The sequence below is a fragment of the Aquarana catesbeiana genome, linkage group LG04 (genome assembly GCF_042186555.1).
Source record: "Aquarana catesbeiana isolate 2022-GZ linkage group LG04, ASM4218655v1, whole genome shotgun sequence".
NCBI classification, from domain to species: domain Eukaryota; kingdom Metazoa; phylum Chordata; class Amphibia; order Anura; family Ranidae; genus Aquarana; species Aquarana catesbeiana.
In genome coordinates this window covers 220,941,588-220,965,567 of record NC_133327.1, presented here as the reverse complement: position 1 = coordinate 220,965,567, position 23,980 = coordinate 220,941,588, and the positions used below count along the sequence as shown (strand labels likewise).

Genomic DNA, 23,980 nt, shown 5'->3' with positions numbered 1-23,980 from the left:
ATGAGCACAGCATTTCCTTTTCTAAAACAGCACAGTCAAAAGGTTTTCAATTGCACAGCTTTTACCTGAAATCTTCAGAATCGCTCCAGGCTGTACTGACCCATGCATACTACAGTCTTTTATCATTTCAGTGGCAAGGCCATCCTAGTTTACAGGTTCCCCATTAAAAAGTGGCTACCACATGCATGTGCCTGTACAAATTAGGATTATCTGAGGATTTCATCAACAGGCTATGTAGTGCAAGGTGACATGATTGACACAGATATTAGTAATGAAGTTGTGCTATGCTTATCATGATGGGGGAGGATATATAGTAGTCATTGTTTACCCTTTCCCCCATTACTACCCTAGATAACACTTTCAAATACTTCACTGAGGGCAGCTTCTGATTAATAGCTATTGTTTTGACTTGGCTAATCAGAAAACATTCTCCAAGGGGTGTGACTGCATAATGATGTCATCTGATAGGTCTGCATCACCAGCCAATCAGAAGCAAGCATTGGACACACCAAATGTTTTTTACAAATGTGAATATATTCACAACACCCTGGAGTGAAGGAGCTACCATTGTTGCATCAGAAGTTGCTTAGACTGCCTTTTTTGTCATGGTCATAAGTGAGGGACAGGGATGCCAAGGCAGGGCAAAGCTCACAATGTCCATCATATGGAAAGGTGCTACTCCATTAACCTCCCTGGCGGTTTTCCAGAGTGTGGCTCGGGGTTAAATTTCAGCACCCGAGCCACACTCGGGATTGCATTGCAGGATCCTGGTGCAGTATACTTACCTTGTTCCCAGGATCCTGCGATGTCCCCCCGCTGTGTCTGCGGGATCTGTCCTCCACCCGAAGCCTCTGTGTGCCGGGCTGCGTTCCTTGCGAGCGTCGCAACACACGGGGCGGAGCCCGGCGGCAAATTCAAAAGAGTGAAAAATCATACAGATTACAGTACTGTATGAAATTATTTCACATCCCTTTTGTCCCCAGTGCTTTGTCCAATGCCCTGCATGCAGTTTTATATGATATATACTTTTCTTTCTGCCTGGAAACTGGAGATTGTCTATAGCAACCAAAAAGTGTCCCTTTAAGTCAAAAGTGGTTTTAGACCAGCTAGAAAACAGTGATAGTAAATTAGAACACTTGCAGAATTGAGCAATAGTGAATCCAGGGGGAAATTAATTTTACTATTATTATATTATTATTTTTTATAATTATTTATATTTATTAATTATATTATAATTTATCATTTTGTGTTTCAAACTTCATCATACCCAGGATATCTTCTAGACTCTTGTTTGGACAGATTTAAGTGTGTTATTGCTAAGAATTACAGGCCTACAATATAAAATGCCAAATTTCTAGGCAAAATAATTGTACCGCTTTGAGACGCAAAAATCTGACAATCATGCCGCTATTGAGGCTACCTGAAGCAAAGTGTTGGCACTGGAAATCTAGTGCCACCACTAGTTCTTAACAAATAAATAAAACTACATTGTCAATTTCAAGCTGTAAGCTATTAAACAGCTAACAAAAATGTCCTTTTTAAAGAGTTGTTTTGCTTTTCTTTTTAGGACGCCTGTGGGCCCTATGTGTTTATTATATTTGCAGTACTCCTATTTGGTTTCACCATTTTCACATACTTCAAAGTGCCAGAAACAAAAGGGAAGTCCTTTGAAGAAATATCTGCTGAGTTCCGCAAGAAAAAACATGGAGGAAAGAAATCCACAGAGATGGAGTACCTGGGAACAAGTTCAGAGGCTTGAACTAATAAGATGTATAAATGGGACATGGACATCGATAACATTTCACAGACTGTTATATCAAACAGGGTAAACAATGGGCGAATTGTTTTTTTTTAAGATACCTATTTTTGTAACGCTGAACCTCTTTTGGTAAAACATAGATATTCAAGTTTTATGTATATGTAGCACTATTTTCGTAGGAGCCACACTGGATAGAATGGGTCCTCTTGTTCTTGGCCTTGACCTTCTCAGAAACCTCAACCTCTCTGACTTACCTGTTTAGGTGGAGGCCTGTATAGCACCACAAAAGGTAATTCAATGTATTGTGAATCAAGTCAATGGGTAACTAAGAAAAACACTGTTTGGACTGACCATAGTATTGACTGATATACAGGGTAATCACTGTCAGAATAGATACCACCGTTTGAATTTGACCTCCAGATCAGCATAAACAGTAACAATGCTGGCGGAAGTGCAGCAGTGAATAGAGTTGAACTACTAATAAATGAGGCTTTACTGCTAACATGCACTAATGGTAGCTATGCTAGACCTAAACTGACTGCATTGTCGCAGATCATATGGAAATGATTGAATTCTTAAAGAGAATAATGGGGACTAGCAAAAGTAATGGAAGAGGCAGTCTCTAATATGGTTCTTCAGCCGACTGCAGATGGGTCCCTTTAAAAACGTTGGTGCACTTGGTGAAAGTCTCCTTTGACAACCTGCAGGCAGTAAATAAGCAGTAAGTACTGGCTCATTTCAGTATAGTTCTTTATGATCCATAAGCCATAAAGTCCAGTCCTAAAAATGGTCCTTAATCAGCGCTTCTAAATAATGTTGTAGACCGTTAGATGACAATAGTACAAAACACCCAGTGACACAAATTCGGTCAAGATGCTTGAATAACAGTTTATAAAAATTCATCAGGTGTATGGAGAACCCACCTTCACCGCACCGTGTAATTCCATTCCCACAGGAATTGCACTTACCAGAAATCTGTCAAATAACGCTTTGGATATTTATGCCCAAACAATATCAGGAAATCATCATCCAGGGTATCTCAATTAAAACACCAGGACCATGGATTAGTACACTCCAAATCACGTTACTCTCACTCATGTGATCATAGGTGTTTCCTCAGACTCAAGCAAAGGAAAACAATCCTCATTTCATCTAACGGTGTACAACATTATTTGCCTTAACAACCATTTTTAGGAATGGACTTTATGGCTTATGGATCATATTGCATTGTATTAATATAGTGGCTGCTAGTTCTACCATCTTTTATTAAGAATAATTACCCTCAGTTAGATTGAAGCACTGGATAAGTGACCCTGTTTACTTTAATTTACATAGTTCTTTATGGCTGCAGTCATTTAGGGATGCAGTTTGATATTTCTGCGGCTCAGACCCCCTGTGCTCAGAAGCATATCTGGATCTGTAGTTTTGAAACCCAGTTGTTCTTTTACACGGCTGTTGCTTTGGACTACACCTCCCAAGATTTCCTGTGTCATGCATGGAAGTCTATGGGTCTGCTTGGCTTTAGTTCTCCCCCTACTGACCAAAGAAGAATGGTGCAGCATAGTTTCAATATCTCAGCAAAAGGGGGACAGAATATAAGCAATATCTCTATCTCCATACTGTGGTAATCCAGAACCTGACAAAGTGTATGATGTTAGAAATTTATAACAGAAATGTGTTCGTAAAATGGGTTAAGCATCATTCATAAAATTGTGGTAAAAATTCAAGGGTCAACACATTTTCCATTGTAATCCTTGTACAGAACCATATATCCCTCCTGGACATCATAACATATTACAGGCATATATTACAGTATGATATATGTATAAAGTAAGTACACTACTGAGAGTGCACACTGGTATGAATATCAGCACTAACTGCATTATGTTACATTTCATGTGTGCTTTCTGTACTTTAAAAGAAACAGCACAGTATACTGGTGTAACTGAGGCCTTCATGATGCAGACTGATGGTGATTCACAAAGATACCATATAGTAGGATTATGTTTTGTTCTTATTATGTTTAAGAATAACTTATATATCATGTACACAAGTAAAACTTGAGTTTAAAGGGCATGCATTTACCATATGAAGCTTTGCGTGTGTACCAAGAGTATTAGCGTTTTGTGAAACACATTAACCAAGCAGATAGGACCTCTGATCAGCCTAAACATGTGAAACAAATGCAAACTGCTTTCTGTTTGGATATTTTGTGTTACTACACAATATTGGTGTTTGCACTATTTTAGCAAAAATGATCTTTGTGATTGCAGTGGATTTTTTGATCATAGGCAAACAACTTTGTTTTTTTTATCATCTACTATATGAGTCCCAACGTGAGATTGAAGTAAATCTGCCATGAGGAAAAACATGGAGGCTGCCTGGCACTTATGCTGACTCGACCGTGTCAGTATGTTCAGTATTTTAACCTGGAATAAGTGTGCAGATAAGGATGCTTGACTTTTCTCTGACTCCTGATCTGCACACTTTTTGGTTCAAATACTATTTTAAGTTTATTTTTAAAAATATTTTTATCTGATTTTTTTTGTTTTATTCCTTGTTTTACAAATAAACCTTTCACACTGAGGCGCTTTTCAGACGCTTTCACGCTAAAAAAAGCGCACGAAAAGCTTTTAATTTCCATTAAAATCAATGAATGCTTTCACACTGGGGCAGTGGTCTGACAGGGCAGTGAAAAAACACCCCTCTCCTTTGAAATGAATGGAAAGCTCTTCAAAAGCGCCTGAAAAGCTCTTCAAAAGCACCTGAAAAGCTCTTCAAAAATGCTCAGTGTTTTACTGGCAGTTTAGAAGCACCTCAGTGTGAAAGGGGTCTAAATATGACAAAGGATTACTACAGCAGTATGGTTTGCTGAATAGAGCACAGCAGAAGTACCTCCCTTTTAGGCCCATCCATTCTATTCAGATTAGAATATCATCCTGAACTTTGTGAACAGGCTTTTTTTTTTACAACACTGTGTGAAAGATGGACTAAACCTTTATCTTATAATTGACAACAAAAGAACCTTTAGAAATGTTTACTGATGTCAATCCACAAACAGATACATATGGATTGTTGCAGGCTTTTTTTCTTTTGCATATTTTATTTTTCTTTTCCTCCCAATTCTTCTCACAGTGGCCATTTTCACCAAGGGCACATGACTCCATCTCTCTTTACTTCCTGAAACTCTGCCTAGAAAATGTGACAGTGCACTTTATCTGAGAGGAAAGGCACTGGTCATGTAGCCTTCTTAGGATGCATCTTTGAGGCCAGGGCTACATCATCAGTGCCTCATTCAACCAGGAAGTGGAAAAACAGTAATTGTAAGTAAAAGCAAAAAAAATGTATGTTTACCCAACGAATGTATGATTTCATATCAGCATGAAGAGCTGTATGCTGATATGAAATTTAGTGAAACGGGGGAAATGTCCACTCTAAGGCTGCATTCACACCTGAGCGTAGCATTTTTGAGCGTTTCTTCTGGCATTTTGTCAGGCATTTTTTCTGGCATATTTGCGCGTTTCCATGCAGCGTTGTCCGGCGTTTTTGAGCTTTGGCATTTTTTTTATTAGCCAGTAGGAAAAATGATCATCTGTTTCATCATTTGTTGCTATGTTGTTAGATTTTGTCATCTGCTTCCTGCTCCAAAAACGCCCAAATCTGCCCGATTCGCGCAACAAAAAAGGGTCCAAAACTTGTTTGAACTTCAGGCGTAGGGCTTCAGGCGACTTGGAGTGGAGATGTGAACCATCTCCATAGAGAATAATGTTTTTTTTCCCCTCAAGCGTTTTGTAGCTTCAGGCTTCAAGCTACAAAACGCTCAGGTGTGAATGGGCTCTAAGTAGAAATGAGAGTGTACGAGAAAAAGACCTAGGGCTTCACCTGCTGGTTAGATAACAGACTACACAATATTTATTTCAGCCTTGCATACTTATCTGATTAGGGGCCTGTGTTGATGGGCTTTTACTCACTTTAAAAGCTAACTCTACGTTTTGCACCATGTTACATGTTACACCAGTGTGCAAGGGTTCTTCTTCCCCTCAGCAGATGTCCCTATTGACACCAGCTTCACCTGCATACCTGTGTCATTCATTCACAGGGATGTGCCTTTGCAACAGACAGACATGTAGTAGTAATCACCACACTCGTAGTCCCTTGACCATTCCTCCAGCTCCCCAATGAAAGTCCATACCTCCGTACTATCAGAGAGCTGGGGGAAGAGTTGGCAGGAGCCTGGCATTGCACTCGCCATCCACTGACCATGGGTGCAATGCTTTGCAGGCTCCTGTGCTAATAAATAAATAAATGCCTACTTTTTCCTGCAAATATGTGCATTTATTAATTTTTTTGTAAAAAAGGTAATTAGCAAGTGATTGTAAAGTCTCCTTTTTAGTTTAAAAAAACAAAGATGTTATACAGTGGTTTTGCACAGAGCAGCCTGGACCCTCCTCTTCTCGGGTGCCTATTCAGTGCTCCTGGCCCCTCCCTCCTGTTGAGGGCCGCCACAGCAAGCAGCTTGCTATGGGGGCACTCTGGCTGAGCTGCAGCTCCCTATGTCCATTCAGACACGCCCTGCCCCTTTCTCTCCTCCTTGACTTTGATTGACAGCAGCAGGAGCCAATGGCGCCATGCTACTGTCTCAGCCAATGAGGAGAGGAGTCCCGGGCAGCCAAGACAATCCTACAACATCGCTGGAGCTGGATGGGGCTCAGGTAAGTATTGGGGGAGGGGGGGGCTGAGGGGGGCTGCTGCACACAGAAGGATGCAGGTCAAATGCACTTGTCAATGAATTCTGAATTATCTCAGAAGTGTCTAAATCTGATGTCAACTTAATGTCATTGACACAAGCCCAAATCCTTTTGTCACAGGCCTTAATAATAATTGAAGTTGTGATCATAATAAAAAAGGCATGAACATATGTACAAAACCATTAAAGTGATACTAAAGTCTGTTTTTTTTTCTATAAAAATAACAAACATGTTATACCTACCTGCCCTATGTAATGGTTTTGCACAGGGCAGCCCAAAAACTCCTCTTCCAGGTCCCTAATCGGTGCTCCTGGCCGCTCCCTCCTGTTGAGTGCCCCCACAGCAAGCAGCTTGCTATGGGGGCACCTGAGCCACAGCTCTGTGTATCCATTAAGACACGGAGCCGCTGTTCGGGCCCGCCCCGCCACCTCTCTCCTCATTGGCTAACCAACTTTGATTGACAGCAGCAGGAGCCAATGGTGCCACAGCTGTGTCTCAGTCAATCAGAAGGGAGAGTCCCGGACGGCCGAGGCACTCATAAACATCGCTGGATTGAGAGGGGGCTCAGGTAAGTAGTAGGGGGGCTGCTGCACACAGAAGGCTTTTTATTGTAATGCATAGAATGCATTAGGTTAAAAAACCTTCTGCCTTTACAACCAGTTTAACCACTTGCCGACCACCACACGCCGATGTACGTCCAAACTTTGGCGGCAGATATCGTTGCTATGGCAGCAGCAAGCTGCCATAACCCCGGTATCCCTGTTTTCGTGCGGTGGTCGGCTTTAAGATAAAAGTGGTCTCTGCGGTGGATTCGCCGCGAGATCACTTTTATCGATGGCGGGAGAGGGGGCCCCCCTCCCGCCGCGATCCGGTGCCCTCCGCCGCTTACCAGGAGCCGTCGGTAGCAGCGGAGGCAATCACGTCCTTCTCCGTGCTGTGCTTGGAGATGAGTGAGGCTAAAATGGTGCCCACTCATCTCCATGACACTGCTGGGCGGAAGCGACATCAAAACGTCACTTCCACCCATACGTCTTAAAGGCACAATTTTTTCAATGTAATTTTTTTAAATGATTTTTTTTTTTTTTTTATTGCATTTTAGTGTAAATATGAGATCGGAGGTCTTTTTGACCCCAGATCTTATATTTAAGAGGTCCTGTCATGCTTTTTTCTATTACAAGGGATGTTTACATACAAGTGACAAAATTTTTCTTTTTTTTAAAACTGTGTAAAAATAAATAAAATCATGTAAAATAAATAATAAAAATAAAAAAAAATTTTAAACCCCCACCCCCCCCGTCCCTACGAGCTCGTGTGCAGAAGCGAACGCATACCTGAGTAGCTCCCGCATATGAAAACGGTGGCCACACATGCCACACATGCGAGGTATCGCCGCGACCGGTAAAGCGAGAGCAATAATTCTAGCCCTAGACCTCCTCTGTAATGCAAAACATGCAAGAATTTTTTGAACGTCGCCTATGGAGATTTTTGAGGGTAAAAGTTTGATGCCATTCCACGACCGGGCGCAATTTTGATGCGTGACATGTTGGGTATCAATTTACTTGGCGTAAAATTATATTTCACAACTTTACTTTACTGTTGTCTTATTTTTTTATTCAAAAAAGTGATTTTTTTTCCAAAAAAAGTGCGCTTATAAGACCGCTGTGCAAATACAGTGCAAAAAAAAGTATTGCATTGACTTCCATTTTATTCTCTAGGGTGTTAGAAAAAAATCAATATATAATGTTTGGGGGTTCCAAGTAATTTTCTAGCAAAAAAAAACAGTTTTAAACATGTAAGCACCTAAAATCCAAAACGGGGCTGGTCCTTAAGTGGTTAATGCCCTAAAAACCCTTCAGTAAATAACTTTACACTGCCTTGCTAACAAGAAACAATTTAAATGGAGTACATTCCGATTTGTATTGTCCAAATTTTAGATTTCATGTTTTGGTTTTGCTTTGTAAATAGCTGTTTAGAAAGATCGACTACACAGCAATTATCCACGTGTGAGGAAGCTTGACTTTTGTATGTTTTTTACATATTGCAAGCAGTGGCGGCTGGTGGGCTTTTCTTCTGGGGGGGCGGCAAACAACCAGCATTACCCCCCCTCCCCGCCGGGCATCGCGGCACTAATGAACCCCCCCTGTACCAGGGGCGGCCGCGGGGGTCGCAGCACTGTCAGCCACCACCCCCCAGGAGGTCTGGCACTTACTATGCAGCAGGCTGTGTCCTCCTCTCCTGCTGCGTCCTCCTCTCCTCCTGTGACCTCCGGGCAGCGGCGGGTCCAGCTCCAGTATCTCTCCTCTTCCACAGCACTAGACATCCAATAGGATCACCTGGCGCTTTGGCCAAACAGGTCTCACTGACCTCCCTCCTGATTGGTGGGGAGTAACTGTAGTGTGAAAATAGCGAAAATTAATTCGCTATGGTCACACAATTGGGTGGGATCGGGGCGCAGAGAGCCCACCCTATTTTGAAGCCTATTAGAGCCTCTGGCTCTAATCAGGTGCTTCAAAAAACACACCCCCGCCCACCCCTGCCATAGGAATTCATGCGCCCAGCCCCTTTCTGGATAGGGAAGGTGGCGGAAGTGTTAAAGGGGGGGCGGCACCCGTGCACCCACAATGCACGTGTCGCCCCTGATTGCAAGAAAAAGAAACTACTCTAAAATTCAATGTAGCATAAGTAACAGAAATGCATCTATTATTAATACTCAACTCATAGAAAAGATCACTCACTTTTAGTCAGGCAGCCACTTTGAAGGCTGAACCCAGGGAACTTTAAAACGAAGTTCCAGGCAAAAATGTAACTTCTTTGAAAACATATGAACTCCCCACCTCCCTCATTTTTGGATATATTTTTTTTTCATACCTTTTTCATTCATTTTCTTTGGGACTTCTGTCCCACAGCACTGCGGCGAGGCACGTCACTTCTGTGGTTTTATCCAGGCCCTCTTCCTTCCCCCGTCACCTTCTGGGACCTGTGTGTGTCCCCCAGAAGAAACAGGACCATTCAAAAAGCGCCACCCGACTCCTGCATATGTGCAGTAGGAAACAGGTTGTGAAGGGTGTCACCACCTGTTTCCCTTAGTAAGCATGCTGATGCCTGCAGTGCACCCACAGCCGATGGACAGGTCGGCTTCGGGTGCCGACATTGCAGGCTCCCTGGACAGGCAAGTGTCCATATATTAAACGTCAGCAGCTACATTTTCTTTTTTTTCACCCAGGCTGGAACTCTGATTTAAAGTGAAACTTCATGCTCCCCATCAACATTGATTATTTTTAATCCTCAGGGTGCTAGCATTAGTAAATATATAGGAAAGCATATCATATTTACTTGTTTTATACTTTTTTTTTACATTTCTTCAGTTGCTTCCTAGTTTCTTGCCTAGGGAAATGATGTCATTAATCCCAGGAGTCTTCAGGAGGGGATGGGAAAAGGAGGGGTTTTCACAGCTAAGCACACCCTCCTGCATGCATGCTTGAGCTAAGGGCAGGTGGATTCCATGAAGCAAATGCTACATGAATCATTTTCCCTTACTCAAGATGGCCATGGCAAGAAATGCTAGGGAGGTGTTTTTCAAAGAGACTTCTCAACAAAATAAAGCATAGAGACATGGATGGATGGAGGAGTTTGCTTTGAATATTAAAAATGAATTAAATAGTGTTTTTGATTTGTGGTGCTCAGATGCAGTGAAGATCTGCTTTAATGAAGAAAGATTTGGTATTAATCTATGAATGGTATACACTGTACTTATAGTGGGGGATGTAATGCCGCGTACACACGGTCAGACTTTTCAGCTGCAAAAGTCCAACAGCCCGTCCGACAGACTTTCAACGGACTTTCAGCGGACTTTTGGCGGACTTTCAACAGACTTTCTAACGACCGGACTTGCCTACACACGATCACACAAAAGTCCGACGGATTCATACGTGATGACGCACACCGGACTAAAATAAAGAAGTTGATAGCCAGTAGCCAATAGCTGCCCTATCGTGGATTTTTGTCCGTCAGACTAGCATACAGACGAGTGGATTTCTGGGTCCGGCAGAGTTACGACGTAAAGATTTGAAGCATGTTCCAAATCTAAAGTCCGTCAGATTTGTGGCTGGAAAAGTCCGCTGAAAGTCCGGGGAAGCCCACACACGATCGGATTGTCCGCTGGACTTGGTCCATCGGCGTCCGTCGGACTTTTGTAGCCGAAAAGTCCGATCGTGTGTATGCGGCATAAGAGCCCTTCTTTTTTTTATTTGGACGATGATCAACAATCAACTTCTGTAGCTTTTTGTTTACAATGTTTGCTCCAGTCTGTTACATACCCTTTAAAGTCTAATTTTGGCAACAAAAGACACAGTAGGGCATATTTAAGGAGTAGGTCTTATCATGTAATGTGCTGTCTTCTCCCTCCCTGCCTGTCAGGAAACCCCAGTGTGAACCGAGTTAAAGTGGTAGTAAAATCCTAGAATCCATTCTATTATAGTATTATATAATGTACAATGTGTGTGTTTCTGTAATATAATTGTGCCAAATACCTTCGGTACAGCACCACTCTGCACTTCCGTCACCCTCCGGTGCTCTCTTCTCCGCTCCGAGCACTGCAGAGGGAAGAGCCAAGATCCCCCGCTGACAGCTGGGAGAAGAGGAGGAGAACAGCGGGAGGTCAGCTGAGTGCGGAGCGGCACTATACCGAAGGTATTTGGCACAATTATATTACAGAAACACACACATTGTACATTATATAATACTGTAATAGAGTAGATTATAGGATTTTACAACCACTTTAAACTAGGGCTTATTTTCGGGGTAGGGCTTATTTTCGGGGTAGGGCTTATAAAATCATACTAGGTCTTATTTTCAGGGTAGGTCTTATTTTTGGGAAAACACAGTGTAGATAGATTTCTATATCCTCCACTGAACAAATATTTATAATAAACCATAGGCATACATTTGTGCCACTGGTTTTAATTTATAGTGAGAGGTTTAAAATGAATCACATCCATCAATGGTAATTTGAAATAATCTGTGCCACCAAATAGAAATGTTTTATAGACAAAAAGATCAGTCATATTGTTATGGCAAACTTCTTTTCTATATTGAATGAACCAAAATGTACTTGGCAATAGCCTGGAACTAATTTATTTTATCAGGAGTAGCATGTTTGTATTTTAAAAAGTAACAGTCTATTTTCTAGCCAATAATTGATACAAATAGACATTAAATTACTCTTTGTAATAACAATATTGTAACAAGCAATTATTGTTCATCCCAAAGACTCTGTCAATGCAGAACTAGGATTCTTTAGTGATGCTGTCTATATACCATGTGCTGCGGAGCCACTGCACTATGTGGTAGAGAAGACTTTATTGAAGATATATCATCTAAAATAAACCAGGAACCTTTCTTCTGTTCCAAGTCAACTGTCTGACTGTGTGCACTCATTCTCAGGCTGGCCCCTATCTGCCATTCTATATGATTGATTTCTTTAATTACTGATCAATTTGGCTGATTCATATCTGGCAGTTAATGGGATTGTTGTGCATTTTGAATCAATTCAATAAGCATTTTGTGCAAAATGTGTCAATGTACTGTTACTAACAACTTCTACACAGTTGAAACTTTCAGGGTAGGTCTGATAGCAACTGGTGGACAAGTAGAAGGAACTCCAGGTTTTAGTAAGAACACATTGATACATAAGGCCTTTTGAGGTCAATAACTGTCCAATAATATATCTACTTCACTGGATAACTTGAATGTGGTGGAAAACTATTGACAAACTGATCAATTTTATCAAAATATATATATATATATATATATATATATATATATATATATATATAAAATATACAGGTATATATAAACAATAAACCATTGACTAAACCCTTCTGCTTCGGTTCAAAACAAAAAAAAAAATCAGTTTTGTGCACTTTTGAAGTACCGGTAGTTATATATTCTGGACAAAAGGAAAAGCTAGGTGCAGCATCGCCCTTTTGCACTAAGAGCCCTTTCACACTGGGGCGGTGCAGGCGCCGGCGCTAAAATGGTGCTATTTTTAGCACCGTGTAAGCGTCACTATTCGGCTGCTAGCGGGCAGTTTAAACCCCCACTAACGGATGAAAAAGGGTTAAAATTAACCGCAAAGCAATGCAGCGGTTGTGCAGCGGTGCCCATTCAAATCAATGGCCAGGAGCGGTGTATACACCGTTCCTTCACCACTCTAAAGATGCTGCTTGCAGGAGTTTTTTTAACGTCCTGCAAGAATACCGCTCCAGTGTGAAAGCCCTCCGGCTTTCACACTGCAGAGACAGGAAAGGCTCTTTACAGGCGCTATGCAGGTGCTATTTTTAGCGCTGCCTCGCCTGTAAAGCGCCTCAGGTGAAAGGGGTGAAAGTGCACAATGCTTTCAGGGTTAGTATTCTTTAATATATCTTTTATCAAAAAATGATATCATATATGTGTATATCCTGAATATTGAATTTATGAAGAGCTAGAAAAATTTATAACAAAATTTATTTAAACAAGTGACGCCAATACAGAGCCAAATTTTATGCGCTCAATGGACCTCATGTATGAAAATGAGAAGACGGAAAAGTGGATTTGTGACCCTTAGCAACCAATCACATTGCGGCTGTTATTTCTTTGAACAAGTTAGAAAAGAGAAGTAAATTTTAGACTGTTACCACAGGCAACGCTTGTTTTTGTGCTGGAGACCCAGTAAATAAGAGAACAAAAAAGCTTGTGCACCATATTGCTGTTTGGGTTTTTTTGACAAATATATATACATTATATTACATGTATAACATCATCCTTATTTGCATACTGGTACACAAGGTCTAATATTTTGTTGCCCTCCTTATGTTTTATCATGATACATATGTATATAACATGCCATGCCCTTAACAAGGAGTTAGAAACTAAATACAATTGGTTGGTAAATACCTATATTCTAATTTTTATTTTCAACTTAAGAGTAAAACATGTTGTTTTCTGCTGAGTATCAAAAGTTTTTGTAACAATGTTTTTATTTTACTGTAACATGCACATATCAGTATTAACTTTTTTTTTTTTTTTAATTACTGAAAAAATAAAAATATTTATAATTGCTTCCTAGTAGTCATTTATTCTTATATGCCTTTAAAGTGATACTAAACACGCACTGTTTAATTAACATTATCCATGCTATTTCTGTATGTGGATGATGGCACTTTTTTTTTTTAAATTAAACTAATTACAATGTCTAATACCTTTTTCCTAATCTATGTACAGCTGTCACATGACCCAGCTCTTTCCCAGACTGTCTGCAGGGAAACAGTGGCAGGAGCTTCTAGTCCTCTGGTGATGGTCACGTTAAAAAAAAAAATAAATAAATAAAATACAGAATAAAAATAAATAATATCAATAAACTGTTTTAAATTATTATACAAATATATATTTGAAATGCAATCTTTATTATTTTATGGCAATAACATGATATTGGCGGATTTCTTCCAGTCACAGGTTGTGTCACATTCCTCCAGCCTGTGTCTTAGAATAAGAGGGAGGCAAAGCCTCCATCAATCTATATGCAATATCCTGCCCCAATTGTGTTTAGCTGGTTAGTGGGCATGGAGGAGGAGGGAGGGAGTGGGCTGTCATTTACCACTGTGTATACGTTCACATGTGTGACTCTATAGTCACATGGGCTGCTTAGATGTGATAGGGAGGAAATGCTCAGCATAGAAACTTACTGAAAACTGAGCATGTGCAGAGCTGCCACCACTGCTCTGCAAAATCCCTAGCAGCATTGGAGACTTGGACACAAGGGAGGGATAGAGAATAGCAAGGTCAACCAGTTTTTTTGCAGAATAGAGAAAACGAATCTCATAGTAAAAGAGTGAGTATGATGTGGGTTTAGTGACACTTTAACCGCTTCCTGACCACCTCATGCAGATATACTGTGGCAGAAGAGCACGTACAGGCAGAATCACGTACCTGTACGTTGCCTTTTATGAGGCGGCTTGCGCACGCCCTGCCGGGAGCTCCGTAAGTCGGATCGCAGGTCTCGCGGACTCAATGTCCACGGGGATACCCGCGATCATCACACGGAGAGGAAGAACGGGGAGATGCTAATGTAAACAAGCATCTCCCCATTCTGCCTAGTGCCAATGTCACTGATCACAGCTCCCTGTGATCGAGAGCGGTGATCAGTGACGTGTCACTCGTAGCCACACCCCCTAACTGTTAGAATCACTCCCTAGGACACACTTAACCCTTTCCTAGCCCCTAGTGGTTAACCCCTTCACTGCCAGTGTCATTTTTACAGTAATCAGTGCAATTTTATAGCACTGATCGCTGTGAAAATGACAATGGTCCCAAAAATGTGTAAAAATTGTCCGATGTGTCCGCCATAATGTCGCAGTCATGATAAAAATCTCAGATTTCCGGCATTGCTAGTAAAAAAAAAAAAAAAAGATTAATAAAAATGCCATAAAAAACTATCCCCTATTTTGTAGACGCTATAACTTTTGCGCAAACCAATCAATAAACGCTTATTGATTTTTTTACAAAAATATGTAGAAGAATACGTATTGACCTAAATTGAGGGAAAAAAATGTTTTATACATTTTTGGGGGATATTTATTATAGCAAAAAGTAAAAAATAATGCATTTTTTTCAAAATTGTCGCTATTTTTGTTTACCGCACAAAAAATTAAAAAAAGCAGAGGTGATCAAATACCACCAAAAGAAAGCTCTATTTGTGGGGACGTCAATGTTGTTTGGTAGCCATGTCGCACGACCGCACAATTGTCAGTTAAAGCGACGCAGTGCCGAATCGCAAACAGTGCTCTGGTCTTTGGCCAGCCAAATGGTCCGGGGCTGAAGTGGTTAATGTAAGCAACACTAACTATGTTTCTCAATCACAAACAGGCTTATGTAAACATACATCGGTTCACACTAGATGCGGTGGAAATTCACAGCGAATTCACTGCAAATCTGCACCGCATCAAAATCGCAACCCGTACATATGAACCGATTGCAGAATGTATGTTAAGTTAATGACACCTCAAAATTGGTTTGCAAAACGCAGTGCGATTTGTAGAATCGAATCGCACAGGTGTGAACAAAAAAAAGGGTCCTGTACAAGTTTGGTGTGAATGTGGAGCATTTTGAGCCATACAAATCCATGGCTCAAAGCGCACCCCAGAGACACCACAATAATAATTAATAATAATGTAATTTACACAGGAATGTGCTGCGATTCCTGTGCAAATTACATGCAGTGTCCGGCATCGCAGCAGTGTGAACCCGACCTAATACATATACTATAGTGTTCTCCTCTATAGCCATTAAAGGGGAAATGATGGCGTATTTTCAGTGCGTAAACATTATAAATTAGGATTGTAAAGTTATCCTGAAGGAAATATTTGGTGGGATTTTGACATAGTTTGTTATTTAAATGTTAAACAAGGGTTTTCAGTCACAGATGTTTAGATTCTTCCTTTTGAATGGCTACCAAAATTAGCAACCACGCGTAGGCTCCATTCACATCTTTGCAGTTTGCGTTCCACAGTGCATTTTGCGGTGTGTTTTGCACACACGGTTTTGGCACAATTTTGACGTGATTTGCATTTTTTTATGCTTTTTTTTAACCAATTTGTAGATTGGCAGATTTAAAAATGTGAATTGCGGACACATCATGGTAAAATTGCAGCAAAAACGCACTAAATGCTTTTCTGCAGCTTCACCATTGAAGTCAATGGAACCAAAAAAGCACAGCTTTACATTTAAAAAAAGTCTCTGACCCTTACCAAAAACGCAGCCCCTGAAAAAAAGCATAGTTGTCAACATGTCCTAGAGGAAACCACATTAAATGTCTGTAGAGCGTTTCTGAAAAAAGCACCAAAAAAAAACAAAAACATAGATGTGTACCAGGCCTTACTAAACAACTGCTGAGGTAACAGGATAAACCATCTTCAGATTGTATTTTTTTCAATCAGCGTGAGAAGAATGAGAGACATTTACTGAAGTAGAGGAACAGTACAACACTGGGCAGTACCAGTAAGAAGGCAAAAGGTAAGTATGCATGACTGCACCTAGGTAGAGTACATACAGTGCTGTATATCCTTAAACATTCATAAATAGAAACACATTTGTAAAACAATAAAGTAGATACATCACTAAAATCTCAATAAAACTTAAACATGTTCATGTAAATTCAAAAGTTGTTTTCAAAATGTCCTTTAATCCAACCCAACCCGTCGTGGTATATACAAGTACTTACCTTTTTCCCTGTTCCATCAATTTTCACTGTGCAGCCAAGCCCACAGCACAGCTTTTCTCCTGAAAACATCCCAACCGGCTCATCAGTCTTTGTTGCATTTGTGCCATTTCTCTATTCATTCTGATGGGTGAGCCATGTTTTGCAGCTTTTTTTGTGAAGGGGAAAAATAAACAAAGGGGGTTATTTACGAAAGGCAAATCCACTTTGCCCTACAAGTGCAAAATACAAGTGCAAAGTGCACTTGAAATTGCACTGAAAGTGCATTTGGAAGTGCAGTCGCTGTAGATCCGAGGGGGACATGCAAGGAAGATTAAAAAAACAGCATTTTAGCTTGCACATGATTGGATAATAAAATCAGCAGAGCTTCCCCTCATTTCAGATCTACCCCTCAGATTTACAGCGACTGCACTTCCAAGTTTACTTTCAGTGCAATTTCAAGTGCACTTTGCACTTGTAGTTTGTACTTGTAGTGCAAAGTGGATTTGCCTTTCGTAAATAACCCCCAATATGTCAAAATGTTACATACAGCTATAAATTATTTAACACTTGTGAACTCTTTTGCAGAGATAGTGATTCTGTCAAAAGGCGAACTGCACTTTTCAAAAAAAACCCCAAAACTATAACACAATTACCTTCCCTTAGCAAAAAGTATAACGTCTGTCTTTCATAGGATTCATAGGATGTAGCAGCACCACAGGATGTAAATAATGCACAAAATGGGGCAGTGAGAGCTCTGACTTTCTGAAGTCTGTACTGCTAGTTTGCTTTTTGTACAGAAAGGGTGCTGGGGTGGGATAGGTTTTCTGGCTGCCCATTAAGAGCTTTGTATTCAAAAGTGATCTGCTGCTTAGTGGCTCTTATGAGTGCTGTAACAGAGGTCCAAGAAGTTAAAGGAAACCTTTGAGGACTGAAATATAGCCGCTAACACTGCTCACTTGTTTATCTTGCTTTTTATTAAAGGTGCAATTCTGATTCTGGGATTATAACCTAGCAGTGTTGTCAACCTAACAGATTAAAATTTACTGACATGACACCCAGAATGTGCTGGAACAGCCAAGTTTTTACTGACATTTCCAAAAGTTACAAAATTAGATTTAAGCGCAAATTTCAGTAATATATGCAATTAGCAATGTGATTTAAGGTAGATATTAAGGCAAAAAACATATTTATTTTATTTTCAATATAGTAAGTCAGTAGCTCAGGGACAGGAATCAGTAGGGCAAGAGATTAGAATAGGTGGCGCACACACACATGAAACTGACTCTCACAATGACACTGACGGCAGTGTGCAGCAGCACAGATGATGATGATGATGACACCTCACCGACACGAAACGTCTCCTCCTGAGTCACAGTGACAGTCTCTCTCCACCCCAGGTGGTCCCTTCAGTCCACTCCAGTCCAAACAGCATAAACAGCCTTGCTCCCATCCCGCAGATCCGCATGCGATGCTCCGGCCACCTCGCTCGGGTCCCTTGCATGACATCACAAGACACGCTCCGTCAGACCCGCCCCCCCACCGGCGCTGCTCAAAAACACTGTAGCAGGCACTCAGATGGTCTCGTTACCCGAGTGTCAAAGTAATTTTTTTAACTAGCAACCTTTTTACTGTCACTGCCATTTACTGGCAGGGGAAAAGTGCCAGGTTTTTAAATGGCTGCCAGTAAAAATACTGACGGTTGGCAACACTATCACCTAGTGAGTCACTCACATAAAACAAGCCGGCAAGAGTAGTGGCATAGCAGTGGAAGGACCCACTGCAGATGGTAGGGATCGCACTATCCGACACACCTAAAGGTGCCAGATAGCAATGGTGCTAACAGCTTTCAAGGGAACAGTGATTTAACTGCCCATTAGAAAGGTAAATATTAATCATCCTCTTTTAGGCCTCTTTCACATATGCAGCAGTCAATCCATAGCGGATTGCATTTCAGAGGCAGCTGTAAAGAGGTTTGCAGCTGTTGAGAAGGCAATATTGCAGCCTACTGAATACCCTTTTTTTTTTTTTTTTTTTTTTTATGGCTGAATTGGAATTTTGCATGGGAATACAGCTGTTCCACCTGTCAAACTCGACATGCTGAGTTAACATTGCAGTGAAGCAAAGCATTGGAACCAACACATGTGTATGAACCCTTTTGGATACAATATTAGGTTTTAGGTGGGCAGTCAGGGGGTTGGTAAAAACACGGATCAACTGCCGATTTTTACCACCCCTTTGCCACCCATGTGAAAGGTGCCTTCCAGTGAGGAAAAGGAATAGAAGCGCACACCAGACAGCTGTCCTAGTTTCTAGGATATTATGCCGCGTACACACGACCGGACTTTTCAGAATCAAAGGTCCGACGCAACAAATCCGTTAGACAATTCAATCGTGTGGGCTTTGTTGCCACCGATGAGCATGGGTTAAAAAAAAACTGGCACAAACTAAAAATTCTGTTTGAATCCCCACAGGACCAAGTGTATGTACCTGTTCTGATCCATGACCCCTTGTGCATCAAAAGCACATTTTATTTCTGCCTGTAATGTGCTGTAGCTCCACCCTAGGCTAAAAGTCCAATTTATGGGCATTCCTATGGGGGAGCTACAACACAGCAACCTTTCCACCACTGTGTACATTCTATTCAGAGCCCCACCAGCACTGACTGTTCATTATCAATAGTGTGAGCTACTGCATCTGGCAGTACAGTGGCTGTTGACTATTAGCTGGCAGCCCCACAATGGTTACTGATCATTTACTATTGTGAGAAGCTAGCTCTGGCAGGGCTGTGTGAGCTGCCAGTGTAGTGTATGCTTACTAGCAGCCAGGAGATAGATCACACAGCCCCACAGCAGTGACTTCTCTTTCACAATAGTAAATGATCAATCAGCACTGCAGAGCAGTGTGCTTTATCTGCTGGCTGATAGTAAACATCCACTGTGTCAAATACCTGGTGATGGAGCCTCACGTAATGAGGAAGGTCTCTCTTACACCTTTGGCTCAAGACCTTCTGCTAAGGTAACAGGAGGCGCAAGAGTGCAGAGTGGCACGAGTGTTTGTTCGTACTTTCAGGAGTTGGTGCAGGTAGGTGGCCAGTGCATCTATGGAGTCAAGCCAGATGGCAGCTGGTACTCGACAAGACTGACAAGATAGCCTACTGGAGAACAGTAGTCACTGGCTGGAAGCAAATGAACGACAGCAGGTATTAGGCTGGTGGGTGGGTGGATGATCAGCAGACACTTGACTGGCGGGTGGATGGTCAGCTGGCACTTAGTTGGTGAATAAACGGTCAGCATGCACTTGGCCGGGGAATGGCTGGTCAGTGAGCACCTGGTTGACAGGTGGTAGCAGGTTAGCATAATCAGGCTTCAGTTGCCGTTAGTAACTGACGGTTCAGATCAGGTCCAAGCAGGAGACAAGAGAGTAGACAGAGTTAAGGTAAGATTCATAAGAAATAGGACAAGTTAGGAACAAGGCAAAAGGCAGGAGCAGATTTCAGGGACAGGCCAAGTTCAGGCATAGTCAGAGGTGGCCCAGGTCAGTAACAGAAGAACTGGTCATAGGTTGTGTAAGAAACACTGTAGACCAAACAGCAAAGAACCAGTGCAGCAGCTCCATTTAAACAGATTGCTTGGCACCAGTTTTAATGACAGGCGTGCATACACACAATCCTGGCTGTTTGTCGCCCTGCGCCTGCGCACCAGTATGCGCTCCAAAGCACCATTTTGTGTATGGGCATGCCTTCCCTGACACACTGTGCTTGCAGATTGCTCACACAGCCCTGCATCGCTGGTTGATTTTTTATTCTTTTGAATGAACAGTCATCGCTTCTATTATTAATGGAGCAGACCCTGCCCCCTGCTGTGCTGAATGGCGGCAATTGTCTTTGGTGTTCCCCCTGCTGCCAAAGACAAGAGCTCTCTGTCAGCCCTCATTAAGTTTTCATCACCTTGCTAGCATCGTGGTGAAAAAATAGTGGGGGTTGGAGTTGTCCAATCTATGCTTAAGACTCAAGTTGCCCCCCCCCCTCCATGCCTGAGTGGCCAGTCACCAAGTACTAGTGCATACATTTGGGAGCAAAGTTAGTAACTCATATGCTCCACATACCTGGAAGCACAGGTATTTCACTCTGATTGTGTGCTACTGGTGAGGGAGGTAAAGTGAGCCTGTTCCTTATATGAGCAAATCACAGATACATTTCTGTGCTAAAAATTCCACGCCTGCTTTTTATTCTTTGTCATCACTATCTGAATTTTGTTTTATAGGATGCAAATAAATAGATATTTGTTGTCCAATATACACATCTGCAGATACCAGACCTCAGTTATCACCATGTTTGATAAAGTATCACCTACAAGTTAATGCATGCACCAGTGGAGTCGCTAGGGGGTGGCTTCTGGGGCGATAGTCCTGAATCTGGGGCCCATAGCCCAGAGTTTCTTACCAGGTGCAGCAGGGCTGGATTAACGTAAGGGCTATTGGAGCTGCAGCTCCAGGCCTCTACCTTATCTGATGTAAGGGGAGGCTCTCTGGGGACCCTGATGTAAGGAAGGGGCTCTCTGAGGACCCTGGTGTAAGGAAAGGGCTCTCTGGGGACCTAAATGTAAGGAAGGGGCTCTCTGGGGACCCTGATGTAAGGAAGGGGCTCTCTGGGGAAGCTGATGTAAGGTGGGTTCTTTGAGGAGAGCTGCAGCTCCAGACCCCTACCTTATTTTAAGCCCAGCTGTCCAAAAAGCACAGACCCCGTCAGCCCCCGCAGCCCACCATATCCAGCCGTGTCCCCATGCGGGCTCCAATCCTCCTCGAGCCTTGTGCCTATATCCGGCTGTACCATGTGTGCAGTGAGGAGATCTTCCACCTGCTGTGCAGGAAGCCTTGTACTAGGCACTGATGCCGCGCCGCTCCCCCTCTGCCGAGTGCCACAGTGGAAGATTCCAGTGTGTAATTCTGATTCCTGTGTGAGCCTCACACATACACATAGCAGAGCAGAGACCAGCCAAGTACACGGGGAACCTCTGGAAGGGAGCCCTCTGTAAGGGGAGGCTCTCTTGGGACCCTGATGTAATGAGGAGGTTCTCTGGGGACCCTGAAGTAAGGATAAGGTTCTCAGGGACCCTGATGTAGGGGGGAGGCTCTCTGGTGACCCTGATGTAAGGGGGAGGCTCTCTGGGGACCCTGATGTAAGGGGGAGGCTCTCTGGGGACCCTGATGTAAGGGGGAGGCTCTCTGGGGACCCTGATGTAAGGGGGAGGCTCTCTGGGGACCCTGATGTAAGGGGGAGGCTCTCTGGGGACCCTGATGTAAGTGGGAGGCTCTCTGGGGACCCAGATGTAAGGGGGAGGCTCTCTGGGGACCCTGATGTAAGGGCGAGGCTCTCTGGGGACCCTGATGTAAGGGGGAGGCTCTCTGGGGACCCTGATGTAAGGGGGAGGCTCTCTTGGGGCCCTGATATAAAGGGGGGGCTCTCTGGGGACCCTGATATAAAGGGGGGGCTCTCTTGGGACCCTGATGTAAAGGGGGGCTCTCTAGGGACCCTGATGTAAGGAAGGGGCTCTCTGGGGACCCCGATGTAAGGGGGGATCCGCACTCAGATATGCATCGATATTTTATATATATGACTTTCTTTACTTCGCTGTTATGGGTTCTAGCCCCAGATCTTTTGTAGACCTAACAACACCCCTGGCATGCACTATCATACAAATGTGTACCCTTTAAGGAAAGCACCACATGAGATTACCTGCCCTGTGAAGCAAATGTTAAACTCCAACTTAAAGTTCCATGCCCCCTTCCCCAAAAAATTGAACTCACTCCCTTTGTGCCCCCCATTTGCAGGATTTTGTGAACTTCATTTTTTATACTTACTTTTTCCAGATGTCTTTAGGCCAGTCATGTGACACCAAAGGCCCCCCTTCTCTGGGCAGTCCTGAATGATGCAAAGAGTGGCACTGATTTGATGTCAGCCCCTCTCTCTGTGTCATTACACTAAAGGGTGCCATGATGTGCATTATGTTAAGGCAATAAATGGGCTGGCATGACACCAAAATGTCCAAAAAAATACAGATATGCACCATTTTAGCAACACACTGCATGGTACTGCATTACTGTGCTTTGTGGTGTACTGCAATGCAGGTGCGTAGGAGCTCCCTTGGTGTGCCTTTCAAAATGAATGAATGAACATTACTATGGTGATCCACACTAGAATGGGCCCTAAAGGACATTGTCACTAAAAGTGAAGTTGACCTTTAACCACTTGCCGCCGCAGTTTACTACGGCAGATTAGCGCGGCTGGGCGAAACAATGTTATGTAACGTCGCTTTGCCCTGTGGCCACTAGAGGCGCGCGCTGCTTGCTCACGGAGCCGCTGGGCTCCTGCGATCTCTCGTGGCACACCGAGAACCGGGATCTGTGTGTGTAAACACGTTTCCGGTTCTCTGAGGGGAGAAGAGACTGATTGTCTTTTTATACAGAGTATGAACAGTGAACTGTCATCTCTCCTACAGTTAGAACACACACTAGGGAACACAATTAACCCCTTGATCGCCTTCTAGTGTTAACCCCTTCCCTGCCAGTGACATTTTTACAGCAATCAGTGCATTTTTATAGCACTGATCGCTGTATAAATGCCAATGGTCCCAAAAATGTGTCAAAAGTGCCCTCCGTAATGTCGCAGTCTTGATAAAAATCACAGATCGCCACCATTACTAGTAAAAAAAAAATAATAAAAATGTCATAAAACTATCCCCTATTTTGTAGACGCTATAACTTTGCGCAAACCAATCAATATACGCTTACTGCGATTTTTTTTACCAAAAACATGTAGAAGAATACATATTGGCCTAAACTGGGGAAAAAAAACATGTTTGTTTTATATATTTTTGGGGGATATTTATTATAGCAAAAAGTAAAAAATATTGCGTTTTTTTCATAATTGTCGCTCTTTTTTTGTTTGTAGCGCAAAAAATAAAAAACGCAGAGGTGATCAAATACCACCAAAAGAAAGCTCTATTTGTGGGAAAAAAAGACCGTCAATTTTGTTTGGGTGCAAAGTCGCACAACTGCGCAATTGTCAGTTAAATCAACGCAGTGCCAAATCGCAAAAAGTGCTCTGGTCAGGAATTGGGTAAAATCATTCAGGGCTGAAGCGACATTTTAGATGCATGTAGTACCTCCCAGATTCCTTTAATGAAGTCCAGTCAAAAAAAAAGTTTAAAAAGCCCAGTCACATTCAGTCAAAAGTCAGCC

General features: G+C 42.4%; 2 protein-coding genes across 2 annotated transcripts in view; both read left to right on the top strand.

Annotated features, from left to right (window-relative positions):
- SLC2A2 (solute carrier family 2 member 2) overlaps nt 1–11,118 on the top strand; it is a 106,266-nt gene extending 95,148 nt beyond the window's left edge. The window contains exon 11 of the mRNA XM_073626201.1: nt 1,568–11,118. Coding sequence (XP_073482302.1) covers nt 1,568–1,759 — 192 coding nt within the window. The 3' untranslated portion in view covers nt 1,760–11,118. The remainder of the gene's footprint in view (nt 1–1,567) is intronic.
- The window catches only part of EIF5A2 (eukaryotic translation initiation factor 5A2), a 568,757-nt gene that overhangs the window by 341,077 nt on the left and 203,700 nt on the right, over nt 1–23,980 (top strand). The gene's annotated exons all lie outside the window — the stretch shown is intronic.